Here is a 16,939-nt window from a genome sequence, read left to right on the forward strand (position 1 = left end):
ATACTTGACTTAGAACTTAGCACTTCTGAATTTAATCAATAGCTTACGAACAAACATTTACTTTAGTGCTTGAACCTTTGCACTGCAATACAATTGCAGGACTCATTGTATTCATCAGGTGGGGTCATATCTTCTAGCATATTGCTACAGTTAACAATGCCACAGACCTATTGCAAATCAGCGTACACATCAACCTTGTGAACATTCCTTAAATGCTTCTTCAAGTGTCCGGACTGTACAAAGCTCTTTGTGCAGTGGGCACAGGCGTAGGGCCGTTCTCCGGTGTGGGTGTACTTGTGCCTTTTCAGGTTGCTGTAGTCCAGGAACTCCTTTCCACAGTACGGACACCAATGCCTCTTCTCCCTGCTGTGGCTCCTCAGATGGACCTCCAGTTCCACTCTCCGGTTGAATCTTTTGTCACAGAGATTGCACGGGAACTGCCGTGCGGTTCCGCTGTGGACTCGGAAATGGGATTCAAAATCTTTCCTCCAGAAGTAGCTCTTCTGGCAGATGTGGCAAACAAAGGGTTTTATTCTACTGTGCACCATTTGCAGGTGTTGAGTGAGGCCGAATCTGTACGCAAAACCCTCGTTGCACTGTGGGCAAATGTATATCTTCCCGTTGCGGTGCACCCGTCCGTGTCGAGTTAGCGCCTGCGGGTCTGGGAAGATCTGGCTGCAGAGGGAGCAGGAGAAGAGCTTCTTGCCTGAATGGAGGCCGACGTGCTTCTGCAGGGCTGCTTTGCTGCTGAGGACACGGCCACATTGTTCACACTGGTTTCTGAGCAGACTTTCTCTGTTGAACGAGAATGGCTGCGATGTCGACGGGAGGGGGGACGTTTCTGCAGGTGTGGGGTGGGTAGACCCCCGGTGAGAGTACCTGCCGGTTCTTGGGGCAGAGGGGCTGTTGTAGGAACTGGAACTGGAACCAGACTGAGTGAAGGGTGGCCGATGCTTTCGTGTGACAAGACGAGGACTGGTGAGCCGTTTACGAGTTGCGTATCTAGTTGACCACTTTGTAGGAAGCCGGTCGCAGCGGCTATCATTTCCCAGTTCAGGTTTACTGCCTTCTAGTACTGGTGGTATCCAAACTGCCTCAGTCTTTATTGTCCTCAAAGTAAAAGCATTGTTGACCAAACCGACACTCTCCTCAGGTCTTGGCTTTTCTGGATTTAATCTACGCTTTTTAGTAGAAGAGCTCAATTTGTTTGTTACTGATCTAAGGCCTTCGAGACCACAGGGAGTTGGTTTATTAGTGTTGCATTTTGGACTCCCAGCATCTGGCTTTTGGGCGAGCTCTCCTGCCTTATCAGAGTGGTATTCATCCGTCTCCAAATGTTCAACTATGAGAACGTCCTCTGTGGGTATACTGGTCGTCTCCGCACCGTGGGAAGGTCCTGCTCCTTTAAGTCGTTTTACAAAACCTTTTTGTAACCGGCGCTTGGTATTATGTGTCGCCGTCTCTGCAACTACACAATCCACACTATCGTTGAGGGATCCCTGAAAGTAGAAATGAATGACCGGTTTTTTATACTGGTGATGTCATATTCATCTGTAAAAAATGTATAATACTTTGATCAACTAAGCAGAAATGTATTGAAAAATGACATCCGCCCAAATATAGCAATACCTTTTGCTGACAGGGAACCACCGGGGCCATGGACAGCTGCACAAAAAAATGGGTTTTAGTGATCTCTGGGAGGGGATGAACCGGGTCATTGTTGAGGGGGATAGGGGCAGCCTTTGTTTTCTCCTTTGCAACCTGCTTCAATGCTTTCACAGTGTGTCTCTTTGTAGAAGCCTTGTTTGAGCTGGAGCTAGAGGGACTAGACACAGGTGATGTCTTAGAATCCGAACACGATTCTCTGATAGTGGATGACGCTGTCTGGGTTGATGCAACTGTTGAGGGCTGAACCTTGGGGAGGGTTGTTGGAAAAGACTTTGGCCCACAGTTCACAAAACATGGTCTTTCAGATGCAAAGGAAATGTTTTCTGTGTTTGAACAAGCTGCATTTTCCTCAATATCTGTAAGGTTGGATGACTTCCCTTGCTTTATTGTTGGAGTGGAAGCAAACTTAGTTTCAGGTACGTCCTTTGTGTTTGAAACACCTAACCTATCACAGGATGCTTCTACTTTGGATATCGATGTAAAAGAGTTTTGCAGACGTGACTGAGCTCTTGGACATGTTGTTCCCGATGCATTGTTTGATTTTGAAATAATGACCACAGACTTTGACCAAGTTTTGGAAGGGACCACTGCAAATGGAGTACTGGCAGACACATCTGAATTTCCGGTACCGGAAGGAAGTTGAGGAACAGAGTGTATTTTGGTGGATTGATCTAAAGTAGGCAGGCTGTTGGACATGTGGCAAACTAAAGCAGAGGGATAAGAAGCACAGTCTTTGGCTTTTGTTTGAAGAGACACAGAGGATATAAAAAGGCTTGGTGTCAAAGGAATATTTGAGGATGTAAAACCAGCCATATTCTGTGTTTGGGCTGGCACCGCCATCTTTGGCTGAGAGGAGGATTTTTCGAATGCGTCTAATGTGGGGGTCTGAGGATTTATGGCTTCAACCTGTAGCAGTGCCTCCTGTCGTTTTGGGTTGTGACTCGGTTTCCTTGTTCCCGTGGATTTGGATTTTGGTACCTCCGACAGAGGGGGTCCCAAACCCTCAGCTGCTGAGGGAACAACGTTTTCCTCCATCTCCTTGTATGCTTGATGTAAACCGGATAGTTCTGCATCTTCTGAAAAGTACCCTAAAGGGAAAGAGGCTGCCAAGCAGGGAACACGACCATGTTGATCTGACTCGACAGGTTTGGAGGGACTCTCCGATGCCTTTTTGGCTGTACAACTATCAGATGTTAGAGGGGGCGACATAGTCCCCTGCAATGGCAGTTGTTTAACAAAGCTCCTAGGCCTCCTACCCGGGAGTCTCAATACTGGACCGGTTTCTGCTTCAGGTTGGATTTGGAGCTCAGATAGACTGGCCTTCTGTGGTGGCCGGCTTCTGCTAGAGGTTGCCGTGGAAATGATTGACAAACTATTTCTGATGGCAAGATTAACGTGTGGATACGGAACTTTGCCCTTCCCTCTAATTATCAGAGGACCTCTGCGTTCGTTTGTCTGTGCTGATGATTCTGTCTGGACATCAACCCCGATTTCTTTCAAGCCGATTCCGGAATCGCAAGATTCACCCTTCATTGAGGCAGACAATTCATCTGATAACTGGATGAGATGTTCAGATTTAACCTCCCTGTTAGAAGATGTCTGAACTGTAACATTATTTTTATTTGCCATGGATTCATCCACTCTGAAAACTTCCTGAGAGATCTTTTGCGATGGCCCTTCTTCTGGTGGAGAATCAAGTTCAGATTCTTCAACCCTTTCAAAGTGACACAACATGTTTCTTGCTGTTAGTTTGTTGTGGTCATCTTCCTGGCCTTTTTCAAGGGGAGTCACTGAATCTGTGGACAGACACAAAGAGGCTTGCATGGGCAAGGCACAAAAGCCAATACACACACACACTTCAGCTTGCTCCCCCTTGTGGACAAATTGAAGACACACACACACACACACACACACACACACACACACACACACACACACACACACACACACACACACACACACACACACACACACACACACACACACACACACACACACACACACACACACACAGTGTAAAGGCAGGAATTTTACCTGGAACGTCGTTGGGTACACTTGTGTGGACCAGGCCTGGCTCCAGAATCTCATCCTGGTCAGGGTTTATGAACATTGAATAGATTGAATAAAAAGAAAGAAATACAACCAAAAAATGAATACAAAAACAAAGACCATAACATAAGGTTATCAGTACATAAATCACAAACACAGGTGTCCCACATACCTTGATTAAAGGTTCTTCTCCATGAATATTCAAAGGGAACTGCTGGATCTGGTAACCTCCCCTCCTCTGATCCGCCTTTTTCTGCTCCATATTTCCTTGCAGTGAGTTTCTGAACCCTTGTTCATTGCAACAGAGGTCTGGTACAAAAATAACGAATTAGTACACCACCCAAATTATAACACCAACATACTATAAAATTGCTGACTTTGAATATGTTAAAATGACAAACACAATTTATTTTGAATTTTTAATTCAAATTGAGAAATACATGTTCTACTCTCTAAATATTGAATGGCAGTAAATTAAGATACAAACATTTAAGAACAGGCTATTCATAAGTAATAGCTTAATGTTAATGATAATTTCTTGTGATTTATGTGTTATATCTGGAATCAAAATATCTTTTGCAAAGGACTACAGAACAAATGGTTGTGCATGTGAAGAGAACATTAAATATACATTATAGCTTAACTACAGATTTATCAGATCCATGTGAAGGTTTAAATTGCAAATGTATAAAATCCTATCCTATAACTATAATATATAAATATATTTAGTACAAATAAAAAATGCTTTCCGTTGCCAGCCCATTCGCCTCTCTTTATTGATAATAATCGTACTATCGACAGTCCCAACACAGCTTGCGAGCTACGCTAGTTGGCATCACACACATCACAATATCGTAGAATAAAAACAAACTACTGGCTAGCCCCATCTCGTACTGTAGTCATTGATGCTCTCAGGATAGAGTCCCATCCAGCTCCATAGAAATTATTATAACGTGTATGTTTTGGCGAGAAACTGCAAAGAGATTGAAGTCTAAAACCATTGCATAATTGGGTACTTGTCTTCTACACACACATCATCGTGATAGTGCGGGAAGGATACTACACAAGCTAACATTAAATACTTTAATTGCGTCAAAATACTAAAAACGGAAACAAGCATTGCCACCTACTCCTTCATAATTTTCTGTCTATTTCGCTGCCGGTTAATCCAAGTGGTGCTCACCTCAGAGCCGAAAGGGCGGAGCGAGAGCTAGTCCAGCTCCACTTCTCAGGACCTAGTCTGGCTCATTGGGTTTACAGTGGCAAATTCACCCAGTTAAGCTCAGGGTTATGGTAAGGTTTAGGGGTTATGGTTAGAGTGATGGTTAAGTTTAGGGTTAAGGTTATGGCTAGGGCTATGGTTAGGGTGATGGTAAGGTTTAGGTGTTATGGTAAGTGTTCGAGGTTATGGTTATGGTTACGGTTAAGGGGTTATTATTAGGGTTATGGTTAGCTTTAGGGGTTGAGTTGAGGTAATGGTTAGAGTAATGGTTAGGGTCATGGATAGGTTAAGAGGTTACGGTTATGGTTAAGGCCATGAATAGGTTAAGGGGTTAAGGTTATGGCTAGGCTGATGGTTAGGTTACGAACAAATCAGGTTTCAGGTACCGATTGGGCAGTGAAACTCAAACGCGCGTCTCTCTCGTTTTTTTCTTTTTTTCGTCCCGCCAGGAGAACTTCCTTCATCCCAGACGTGTGACACGCCAGGGGCTTCTCCGGGGCTGCAGCTAGATGTTACTTGAACTTGTGCTAACAAGTTGTTAGAGTGAGTTGGGGAGGTGCTGGACCTGAGCAGGGTTGCGTTCATAGGGGGAGCTGGACAAGGCAAAGCCCCAACCGATGGCTTATGCAATGGGCAGCCTCTTGATGCATCGATTATAAGCAAACAAAGCACACTCGACCCTAAACCGATAAATGCTGATTCCCCGGAGTGTGCAGAGATCCTGCAGGCTTGGGCTTGCAGGATATAGGTTTCAATTGATTTCCTATGGAGTCAAATGGGATTTCCGTAAAAGAATAACAATAACTAGAGAACCAGATGTAACAGGGTTTTGACTTTTTGCCCAAAAATCATATTCGAAGTTCGTTTGTTTATTAATATCAATATTCGAATATTTATTAATAATATTTTGACCTTTTAATGCCTTCAGTAAGACCTGGATTGGGCTTCGCAAGGTTTGTTTACCGGCGTTGCTATGGTTACCGGTCTTGCGCGTTCCAACGGTTTATTGGGTTTCTAATAACTCGCTGTCTAATCAATACTTCATTCACTGCCTCTTCCGTGGTCATTACAATATTATGAATAGACTGCGTCGGGTTATCCGACGTCTCTCCCTCTTGGCCTGCCCATAACAGGTTCGAATAGGGCTGCCTAATATTCGTTCGAATTTTGATTTATTTTTTTGATATTCGAATTATATTCGAATAACGAAGTTCGGAGTCAAAGCCCTACTGTACTTTATGATTAACTATAGTCACATTATTATGTAGGCCTATCTATAATATAACATTAGTGTCCTGAGCAAGAATCCTGAATTATCCCGCTTGAACTGGTTCTTAACACGGATCTACTGAGTACAGGTGTGTTGAAGTTGCACATTACATTTACTTAATGTAGTTCATGGGAAGACCAAAGAAGAACTGAAATCCTAAATGTTAACACAAATGAAAACATACTCATGTGCTTTAACACTATGTTAAGTAAATCGGGTCAGGATGACACAATACACAATAATCCATAGAACTGACTGCATAATATACAACACAACATTTAAATATAGTTTTCAGTAAAAGCTATGGAGGTACATTACCACACTGGACTCCTTTGTCACAAGTTGTCCCATGTTCAGAGTCCACTGCCTGGATGTTAGGTTTCGGTTGTTTAGTCAACCGAAGCTCTAAATAACTGCATTTTGATTTAAGCTCTTCGTTCTCCTGCAAGATTCTGGATAATTCTTCTTTGAACTCATGGACCATAGTGTCCAAAGATGCAGCAGTCTCTGCGGCAGTCAGTTGTCTCGTTTGACGTTCGTCCCCCGACATCTTTCTATTTTCTATTGGAAAACAATTCAATAAAATATGCTATTTTAACCCCCTCCTCGTTCCCATTTGTAGCTTGTTTTGGAGGACCGAAGTGGGAAAAGCGATTCGTTTCCTTTTTTGTTTGAGGAGCATCGTAGTATGGATTAAGTGAAATGCTCCCAATAATCCCACTCAATCGAAAACAAAACGCATAGAGTTATAAAACATAAAACAGTCGTGAACTAACGTGGGTACGGTAGTCATGCCATCGGGGGCAGCTCAGGAGGTCGTGCGAGTTAATTTGGCAGGTAACCGGAAGGTTGCTGGTTCGATCTCCGGCTCCTCCTATCTGAGTGTCGAGGTGTCCCTGAGCTAACAGCTCCCGACGAGCTGGCTATGAATGTTAGGTCAATTTGGCAAGGTCTTTGAGTGGCCACGGGTAAGAAAAATACTGTATATTTAATTATACATCTTATATATTAGTTTTATTTACCATTGCCGCCGGGGTGCTGCTTCGCTTCAACCAAGATTGTCCTGCCTCCCATTCCGTAGTTTTCCTTTTGATCCCGGAAGAGTTATTGTTTATAGAAATGCAGGCAGATTTGAGGCAAATGGTCTTCTCTTTTCATCGTCGAACGATATATCTCCGTCATATTCGCCTTTCCCCGTGGTCTAAAATGTTTTAATTATTTATTTATTCGTTCTGACATCTTCGCTTTCTAACATCGCCGAGGCGCACAATCTAATGTAATAACTCGATTAGCTTAGCAACTTAGCTACAGGGGTTGTGGTGGTTCGGTAACACACCGATGAACGGGTCCTTTCTGGACGGGAAGTGCATCTAAATCCAGCCAGAAAGTAAGTCATTTGAAATCCGTGAACGCCCAGCAACCCTTCTTTGTCTCAAACTGAAAGCTATTGAGTGTTTCGTGTAAAAACCGGGCTAAACTCGGGCATCCAAAACTACAAAGAACTACAAACCACAAAGAACTACAAAGATGTCCGAGGCGATCGTCACGTTCCAGTCCCAGCTCTCGGGCGTGATGGAGACGGTCTTCAAGGCTGCCATGTACGAGATCACCCGTCTGGTGGAGGACAGCTTCCTTGAGGAGGTTACCCGCAGCCGGGAGCAGGTGCACCATGACACTCTACACTTACATTGCACTTTACTACGACTCACTCTTGTGTACTTGTACAATAAGCTGTAATAAATGTGATTCTGAAGGTGGAGTCCCTGAAGCGGCGGCTGAAGTGGTCCGAGGGGCGGCGGAAAGAGAGGGACCGGGACGGGGGACGGTGTGTGGACTGTGGGCGAGTGGGGGAGTCCAGCGACGCCGATGGAGGTGAGGCCAGATCCTCCTCAGCCGTTAAGACAGGTTAGTCTTCTGTGATGAACTGTGATAAGATAAATGGACTGCATTTATACAGCGCTTTTCTAACGAGTGGCCACTCAAAGCACTTTGCCCAACATTCACCCATTCATGCACACGTTCACACACTGACGGCGGTGTCAACCATGCAAGGCAGCTCGTCACGAGAAGTTAGGTATAGGTGCTTTGCTCTGGGACACCTCGATACTCAGCTAGGAAGAGACAGGGATCGAACTAGCAACCTTCCGGCTACATGCCAACCCGCTCTACCTCCTGAGCCACATGCCACCCAGGATGTTAAGTTAAGATGATAAGGATGTATCAAGGCCATGCCATGAGGAAAAGACCGGACAGGTCATGGAACTAATCCATACTTGATTTAATGAAGTAACCAGTTTTAAGTGAGAAGATGAGATGACGTGGTGTTGTATTGCAGATGTATTGTTCATCCCACATCAGTGATATGTTTTTTTTCTCGCTTTGGTTTAGAAAAAAGTCAGAAATTGGACAAAGCGTCGAAAGAGGAGATTCATGGTTGCCGTGCCAACGGGGAAGAGAGATCCATGCAGAGATCCAAGCACGACAAATCAGACACCAGTGTATCACCAAAGGTATTCTTTTAATCTAACTGCCTTTGCAAATCTGGACAGAAACCAGCTATCTATGTTAGCCGATAATCGCAAGGCAAATATAAAAATGTGTATGAGCAATATATTGAGTAACTTGTAACTTTTTTCCATGTTCCGCTTGGTTAGTCCACAAACACCAGCAGAGAACATCTGGATCGCATGCCCAAAGAAGAAGCCCTCTGCATCACTCCCACCCCGGACACCAGCGAGCTCACAGAGAGATGGGGAATCAACTTAAATGGTCAGTTTTGTCACGTAGAATACGAGACAATATTTAACAATTATTGTGAATACTAAAAGTGAATAGTGGGGCTATTCCCCACTATTCATGGCCTGAGGTGAATGATTGTTTTACTATATACTACACGTGAACACTCCAAAAATAAACAAGATAAACAAGAAAACAACACTTTTTGCCGGGATTTATTTGTTTTATTTGCGGTTTATTTGTTTTTATTAGCATGACGAGATGAACGTCAGCGGACATTTTGTGATATCAAGAGTTGGAGATCTCAATCGTGGGATATTTACCAATATCCCGAGATGGCGAACCAATCAAATTGCGCCGTCTTAGGAGGTTCACGTGTAGCATATACTAAACATTATCTCTAATTTTACATTGTAATCTTGGTCACCAGATATCTTTTGCTGGCCGAACCAATATGTCTGATGTCTAATTTGTATATCGTATCCTCTGACCCTACAGGCACCGAGGGGGCCGCCTTTACAAGTCCCTCTAAAAACATCAGTGACACAGCCATCCAACGCTGCCAGAAGGACTGGGAGCCTGGCCTGAGCCAGAGGCAGGAACAAAGTCCCGACACCCACTCACCGGGCCCGGCCGGACCCCTTTACCAGAACACCTACGGCATGGAAGACCTCGGCGGCTTTGAAAGGACCGAGTGTGCCAGTGGCAATGTGCTAGACATCGGTGGCATGGACGGTTCCAACGAGTCCCCGCCCAGCCGCGTAGGTGAGGACCTGAGTTACATCGGCCATTATGAGGACGACATGGGGGCCTTCGAGAGGACGGAGCCTCATCAGTCCTACCCACTCAGCCACCCTCAGAGTAGTAGTAGCAGAAGAGGTGTGATGTGCTCACCCACCGAGTCCCCCTCAGGGGCCAATATAGAGGTGAGCGGAGGGTTCAGTTGTCTGCTGATTAACGAAGAGGGCTACCTTCAGGACCAGAGTGCCCTGTACCCAGAGCACACGCCCGGTGCTTCAGGCAGTCGACTGGGCTTCCGGGGGCAAGACGCACAACACAACGGCGAATCGTCGTTGCAGCAGGGCCGTGCAGAGGATCTTTACGGGCCCTCTGAGTCCTTCATCCAAAGTCTAAATATGGGAGAGAGGGTGCAAGTTCAGGTGGGAGGACGGGGAGGGAGGAAGCACAATTGTAATCAGTGCTCCATGTCCTTCCCCGACTCCTCTTCTCTGAAGGCCCATAAGCAGCAGACGCACAGCGTGGGCCAACGACCCCCGTACTCATGCAATCAGTGTGGAAAGACCTTCACCCAAGCCCATAGCTTTAAAGTCCACCAGAGGATCCACTCTGAGCAAGGGCTGCACCTCTGTAACCACTGTGGCAAGGGCTTCCCCGGCATCGCTGACCTGAAGTCACACAAGTGCAACCAAACTGGTGACAAGCCATATTGTTGTACTGTATGCGGGAACAAGTTTAGCCGCCTGTGGAATCTCAAGTTACACAGACGCATTCACACGCAGGAGAAACCTCACCGGTGTAGCATGTGCGATAAGAGCTTCACGCGGGCAGACATTTTGAAGGTCCACCAACGTACCCACACGGGGGAGAGACCGTATTGCTGCGCTCTGTGTGGCCTCAGCTTCAAACGCCTGGACCACCTCAAGTCGCATCAGCGCAAACACAAGTCCGATCTTTGAGATTGTATGTGTTTAAACGAGTGTCCTTGTATTCACTTTTATTGATGTTAGTATTTTGGTATGTTGCTATTTTATTTTTTCAATTGTGATTGCATTATATTATTTAGAGCTAGTGAGATGTCATTTTTGCTTCCATGATGCCACATTTTCAATGGGATATTGTATTTTGAGTAATTGGAGGATCAACAAACAGTGTATTCAATGTTATGTGTGGCTGGATTGAGCTGTACGGCATCAGAGATAATTTGTGTCACAATCAAAAGACTTGTTTTTGCATTATAGGAAATGAAGATTTCATGGTCTAAAGTCCATTCCAGTTTATTGCTGTCATTAAGGTTCATTATATTCTTCTGTAACCGTTTTTTTATTTGTTTGTATAAACCATTTATTTTGGTGGCGAAATATTCAGAATATCTGTAATGTGTTTTTATATTTGGATATGTTTGATTTGTACTCTTTACCATGGCTACATTTATGCTTGTTACTACATACTGTGTATTGCTGTTCATTTAAACATTTTAATAAAATTCTGAATACGGTAATTACATCACTGATTGTATTACATTGAAGCTGAATCTGGGTTGAAACACACATTGTCCTGCTTTGACATTGGACAGCCAGTATGATATTTTTTAAAATGTGCAAAGTAATAGATGATTTAGGGGTATAGCCCCAGGGAAATTAGCTTTGGTCGACGAACAAGAAAATAACAATACGCTTTAATTGAAAACGGCGTTGCAGTAATGCATGTATTGTATCCGTTTGAGGATGCAGCGTATAAACAGCCAGTAGGATTAAGTGTAAAACGCGTTTTGTTAATCGCTTAAAAAGCACCAAGCGGCTACCGTACCCTCGGGTTGACGCGTACGTAAACAATAACAAAAACTGACGAATGGCTGACTTAAAAAAATACATATACTATCCCAACATGTTCAACTTTAGACTCAAATATTTATATAAAGTTATAATATAATTTCACAATGTCTCTATATGCCTGCCATTTTGGGCCAATGTGTTCAACCATAGTAGATCAATAAAGTTTCAGAGGAAAAAAAGCGCTAGCTTTATTCCAGAATAGCATGTGTACTTTACGTCCATCCGGCTAGTTTACATTAATCTGACGAGTAGTACACTAACGTCGTGAAGACGAAAACCATCTCCCGACCTTTGCCTTCTACTGGTGGATGGATTTGTTCCCTCGGTGATTAAATATTCGTCTAATGCTAGCTAACGTGCTAACGCTAACGATGAAAGGGCTCTCCAGTGGTACATGGCATTAGTATGAATGTATATTATAAGTACTACGCATAGTCATATAAAGAGACATATATAGTCATATTGCAGTTTTTAAGAACTTCCGGGCATCATCATATTGGTTTAAACCCAAACATCTACCACAGTTTAAGGATTAGGGGGGGAACCATCTCCATCATGTCAGACATGGACACCCTGATCGCCGGGTTCCAGACTCAGCTGTCTGATGTCATGGAGACCATCCTGAAGACGGCGATGTTCGAGGTGACCAGGCTGGTGGAGGACGGGCTGTTCGAGCAGCTGAAGAGCAGGTGTCACGAGGTGGAGTCTCTGAAGGTGCAGCTGCAGCTGACAGAGAGCAGACTGGGCGATGGGGACTTTATGATGAGGACCAGTGATGAATGCCATTTTAACCGTGGAGATGATCCTTTTAGTTCATCCCCATATGGGGCTGAAGATGGGCTTGAAACACTGAATTCCGGCAAGTACAATGTTTTGTATTTGTAATTTGTTGTTGATTTGAGGGATACTGTTATTGGCTATTCGATTGTGTCATTGATACAGTAGGTGTCTTCTTCTCTGTTGTTGTACTCAACAAAGTGTGTTGTTTTTTGCTTTAGGTTCAGGTGTCACAGAAGAGTGTCGATTGAAACAGGAGATAATCTTTATGGACCATCATGTAAAAGGCTGTGGACAGAAAGTTCTGACAAACGCGAGGACGGCACAGGTGTCTGAAAAGCTCCCCAACAGTCTCAACGGTTTGAGTCATTCACAGGTGGGTGACCTGACCTGCAGGAGTTAGCAAATTAGGTCGATGCTAAATCAGTATAGGAGACGCTGCAGATAAACACTCTGAGATAAATATGGTTGACTTTTTACAGCATATTTGTGCCCAATGCGTTTGTTTATACTGTTTTCTGTTCCTATTCAGGAATCCAGTGAGAAGTCTGATGTGGTTGTGAAGGTGGAGAATGAGGCCCAGCTGCCTTGTTCAGTCGAGCACCAAGAAGTCCTGGGGGTTTTAAACGACGGTGAGATCTCTTCAGCAATCCTTACAAGATACTTTTTTGGGATATAATGAATTCATTTGCTGTATTTAATGAGTATACTGCGCTTTAAGGCGTTTATAACGTTTCTTTGAGACTATTATAACCAGCAAGAGATTTGCTCAGATTTCCGACCCAGTAAATCGAACGCAAAAATCTAATATACAATGAACCATGAATACAAATTGTTATTGGAAGAAGCAGTTTGCATGGTTTGATTTAAATTCGCCTGTTGAAATTAAAATAAATGTATCATGCATGGGCCTTTTTATCCCTCTTACATGCAAGAGGAAAACTAATTCAGGCCTTGAGAGTTTAAAGGTACCGACACACCAAACTTATGTCTAAGGCAGACTGTTGAGTTGCCGTATTGGCCAAAAAGTTGCACTTTGAAGACCTCGGACTGTGGATGTATGCTCGTTTGCTTTCCATTTTACAACACTCTCACTCAGACAGTCTCGTAATATATCTACTTCTATTTGAGAAAAGGAAGTGTCCTGTTCAGTAACACTGAACAGGGGAGTCTTTCTGCCACAAACCATGTGTAATCTATTCACTCGATACATGCGCTGTGAATCGCTCTAACTTTTTGGGGAAAAAAATGGTGTACTTCTGTGTTATTACTAATAATGTGATACATTAAAATAGTTGTGCTAAGCATGCAACTGTATTTAGCCTTTACAAGATATGTTTCACTTTATTGAGTTTTTCCAATAAGATCTCCATTTCTCACTTATCTTACAGGTGTAAGTGGATCTACATTTCACAGCCTTGATGAAATGTCAGATTTACAATCTGCACAGACAGCGAGAAGCTCTAAAGAGTCACCAGGGACCGGCAGACAGAACGGGCTCTCTTCTACAAACACCTTCCCTGAGGACCAAGAAGACTTTGTTTTGCCCTTGGACATGGACTCCGAACAAGGGGGATTGTCTCTCTTGCATAACCACATACTAAATACTGCCAACGACTCTGACGCAGCCCTTCCAAGCGATTCCCTAAAACGAATGGACCATGAACTGATGCAGCCCGTTTCGTCTGAGGCAAGACTACAAATGAGCCAAGCGGGAGATGTGGTTATCAAGCAGGAGATTGTTTTAGATTCGGACGAGGAAGAGGAGGAGGCGCGGCTGGGCAAACAGGCAACAGACTCGGCCATCGCGTTCCCCTCGTGTCAGTTGAAGAACCACAAGGTGAGATTGAACGTTCCCGGCCACGGCTACATCTCCCATCGGGCCAAAGTGCAGGAAGCCGCCAAGCGGCATTTCAAAATGGGCACGAGTCTCGCGCTGAAGGCCGCCGTCCGACCCTACCGACCGATCAGGAGGACCCATCTCACCGTCTCCTCCGGTGCAATCACGGGCCATTCTCTCGCCGCGAGCGCCGGCATCCACCACAAAACCCCGTCCTCGTTCAGGTCGGCTCCGTCTCCACACTCGGCACAGGCGGCCGCCCTCGGCGGCAAACAATTCACGGCCGACGCCCAAAATTGCCTGCCCACGGCGGGCGGCAAAGCCCAGTACCAAGCCCCCGGCTCCCAGCACGCCGGCCTGCTCTCGGGCCTCGGCTCGGTCCCTCAGGGCCCCAGGCATCGCTGCGGCCAGTGCGGCCGGTGCTTCGCCGACTCGAGCAACCTGAGGGCCCACCTGCAGACGCACACGGGGGAGCGGCCCTTCAGCTGCTCGCTGTGCGGCCGCAGCTTCACCAAGCTGAGCAACCTGAAGGCGCACCGGCGCGTGCACACCGGGGAGAGGCCCTACTGCTGCATGGCCTGTGGGAAGGGCTTCACGCAGAAGTGCAACCTGAAACGCCACCAGAGGATCCACCTCAATGTCTGATTCCGTCCAGTGACTGGGGGGGGTGGGGTGAGAGTGTATGAAAGGGAGAGTGTAAGCGAGGGAGTGAGTGTGAGAGAGAGTGTGAGAGAGCGCAAGAGAGTGTGAGTTTGTGCGAGAGCGAGAGTGTAAGAAAGAGTTCATGAGTGTGTGAGAGAGAGAGTGTGTGAGAGAGAGAGAGCGAGTGAATGTTTTGAATTTTAAAGCAGGCCAAAATTACAAGGGTATTACCTTTTTTATTATATTTCTCATCTGGTGCAGATCCACTTTCATAATTCACTGATTAATGCGTGTAAATGATTTGTGGATGTGCATACAAATGTCTATGTTAGGGCTCCATGGTCTATTGGAGTACAACTAGTACGTTTCACAAAGTCATATGGAAATGCAGCATTAAACACTGTAGAGCCAAACCCATGGGTTTTACACGTTCTCACCGTGGTTTGTTGACTGTGACTGTTCCAACTTTAGAGATGGGAAGTCTCTTTGGGGGAGACATGGGTTCAGTATAAATCATGTCTGGAGCAGTTCAAGACCGGTACGATGTATATTATACATGTATATGCAGGCCACATCATTTTTTCATGATAAAACGCTCAAACCCCTTTTAAAAAAAAAAAAACGTGAACATTTATTATGGAGTAAATATGTATTTTTTATAGATTTAATTTCTTATTAATTAGGTTTTCATTTAGCGCAAACTTCTCGTGACATTTTTAAACTGCGTTGTGGGGCGCTTTATTTTTTTGTGTCCAAACCCCAAAACTTGTAGTCCTCCGTCCTTTAGCAGTGTTGCTGAATAACAGGAAAGAGTTTTCATATTAAATATCACTTCCAGTTATAATCTCTTACACCCCTCTATCATAGCAGTGCATGTGAGAGAGTCAAAACTGGTTTGTGTGTGTGATGAGAAAACTGCTCCTCAAGTTTGATAATATATTTTGATGAAAACCATACATTTTATAATAAATAATGTACTATATCCTATGTGCAGGCCCTGCAGGCTCAGGGATTCTTGTTTGCTACACATGGGTCGTGTAATTTTACATGATCCATCGTCCAGATGCTTCTGTTACTTGTTTCATGCATGAAACAAACAAAGACAATGTGGAAAAAGACCCATATTTTGAAGTTACATCCTTGCCCTCCCTTGCTTACTCTACTATAAAAGCTGATGTGTGTAATGTGTACTCTTGGTATTAATATGCACTTATCTATTTGGCCTCTTGGTGGCAGTATATCTCCTACGATGGATCCAACGCTCGGAGAAGCGTTCAAGTACCTTCATTTATGATTTATCAGAGGTTTATCTCCGATACTTGGTGGCTATGGCATTTTACTATTCCCCTCTGTTGATGTACTGCTGTTAATGTGTCGGTATTTGGCACGTCACTTGTTCCATTAAAATAATGGTGCTGTCATCACATGGGTGAAACTGAAACACACAGGGAGCTGAAATGACCAGTAATACTGGTATTGGCTAATGGGTTATCAGGCCATTCTACTTTAAAACGTCTCCTCGTTTTTAAATCAATTAATATGTGAAAAAACATATATATATATCTGTATATATATGTAGGCCTATATTTATGCCTGGTTTGTGCTGCAGAGCATAAATCGCAGGAAGGATCTGCAGAACCCAAAAGTCTGATCCAACATGCCCAAGGACTGTGATGAATGAATGCCTTTTTTTTTTTCTTTTTTTTTTTAACTAAAGTAAAAAAAAAAAAACTTCTCCCACCCACATGAGTCACCCCGGCTCCACTCTGCCTGCTGCACCGAGCCACGGTGCTCTCGCTCGGGAGAGCAACAGCGCTCCGGGCCGCGGCGCGCTCCGCCTACAGCTCTATCAACCGAAGAGGATGAGATTTTTCACTCCTGCCAGCCCGGATTGTGTTGAGTCCCAGTGTCACGGGATCCGTTGCATCACACGCCCGTTTAAACAATGGCTCCTCGAACGGGAACCGGTAAAAGCATTCGCACACGGAGCACCGGGTCCACGCGGGCTGCCTGCCTTCTGCAGTGGCAGAAGAGAAACAATCCTCGGTTGTTTCTCTCCCCAGGGTTTCGATAGAGGGTGAGACGGTTCTTCATTGGCTGTGAGTGCGTGTGCTTGTCTGTGCGTGCACGACAAGTGTGTGTGTGTGTGTGTGTGTGTGTGT

The 16,939-nt window shown here is 44.7% G+C and overlaps 2 protein-coding genes across 5 annotated transcripts in view; one reads left to right on the forward strand and one right to left on the reverse strand.

Moving 5' to 3' along the window:
* Window positions 1-7,057, reverse strand: part of LOC115540512 (zinc finger protein 431) — a 37,351-nt gene extending 30,294 nt beyond the window's left edge. Inside the window, exons 1-5 of one of the 4 annotated variants that reach the window (XM_030351885.1) lie at window positions 6,528-7,047; window positions 3,890-4,026; window positions 3,703-3,757; window positions 1,630-3,464; window positions 5-1,499 (exon numbers count right to left, since the gene is read on the reverse strand). In XM_030351885.1, coding sequence (XP_030207745.1) covers window positions 168-1,499; window positions 1,630-3,464; window positions 3,703-3,757; window positions 3,890-4,026; window positions 6,528-6,759 — 3,591 coding nt within the window. In that variant the 5' untranslated portion in view covers window positions 6,760-7,047 and the 3' untranslated portion in view covers window positions 5-167. Of the gene's footprint in view, window positions 1-4; window positions 1,500-1,629; window positions 3,465-3,702; window positions 3,758-3,889; window positions 5,826-6,527 lie in introns of those variants that run through there. The other 3 variants (XM_030351887.1, XM_030351888.1, XM_030351886.1) reach the window with 3 other exon arrangements.
* A 223-nt stretch (window positions 7,058-7,280) lies between these two features.
* On the forward strand, window positions 7,281-15,965 carry LOC115540811 (uncharacterized). The gene is made up of 9 exons (XM_030352388.1): window positions 7,281-7,871; window positions 7,964-8,114; window positions 8,598-8,719; window positions 8,864-8,978; window positions 9,444-10,636; window positions 11,954-12,377; window positions 12,517-12,671; window positions 12,828-12,927; window positions 13,687-15,965. The coding sequence occupies exons 1-9, from the start codon at window positions 7,737-7,739 to the stop codon at window positions 14,778-14,780; spliced, it is 3,489 nt and encodes a 1,162-aa protein (XP_030208248.1). The 5' UTR covers window positions 7,281-7,736; the 3' UTR covers window positions 14,781-15,965.
* The last annotated feature ends 974 nt before the right edge of the window (window positions 15,966-16,939 follow it).

The sequence above is a fragment of the Gadus morhua genome, chromosome 3 (assembly GCF_902167405.1).
Source record: "Gadus morhua chromosome 3, gadMor3.0, whole genome shotgun sequence".
NCBI lineage: Eukaryota > Metazoa > Chordata > Actinopteri > Gadiformes > Gadidae > Gadus > Gadus morhua.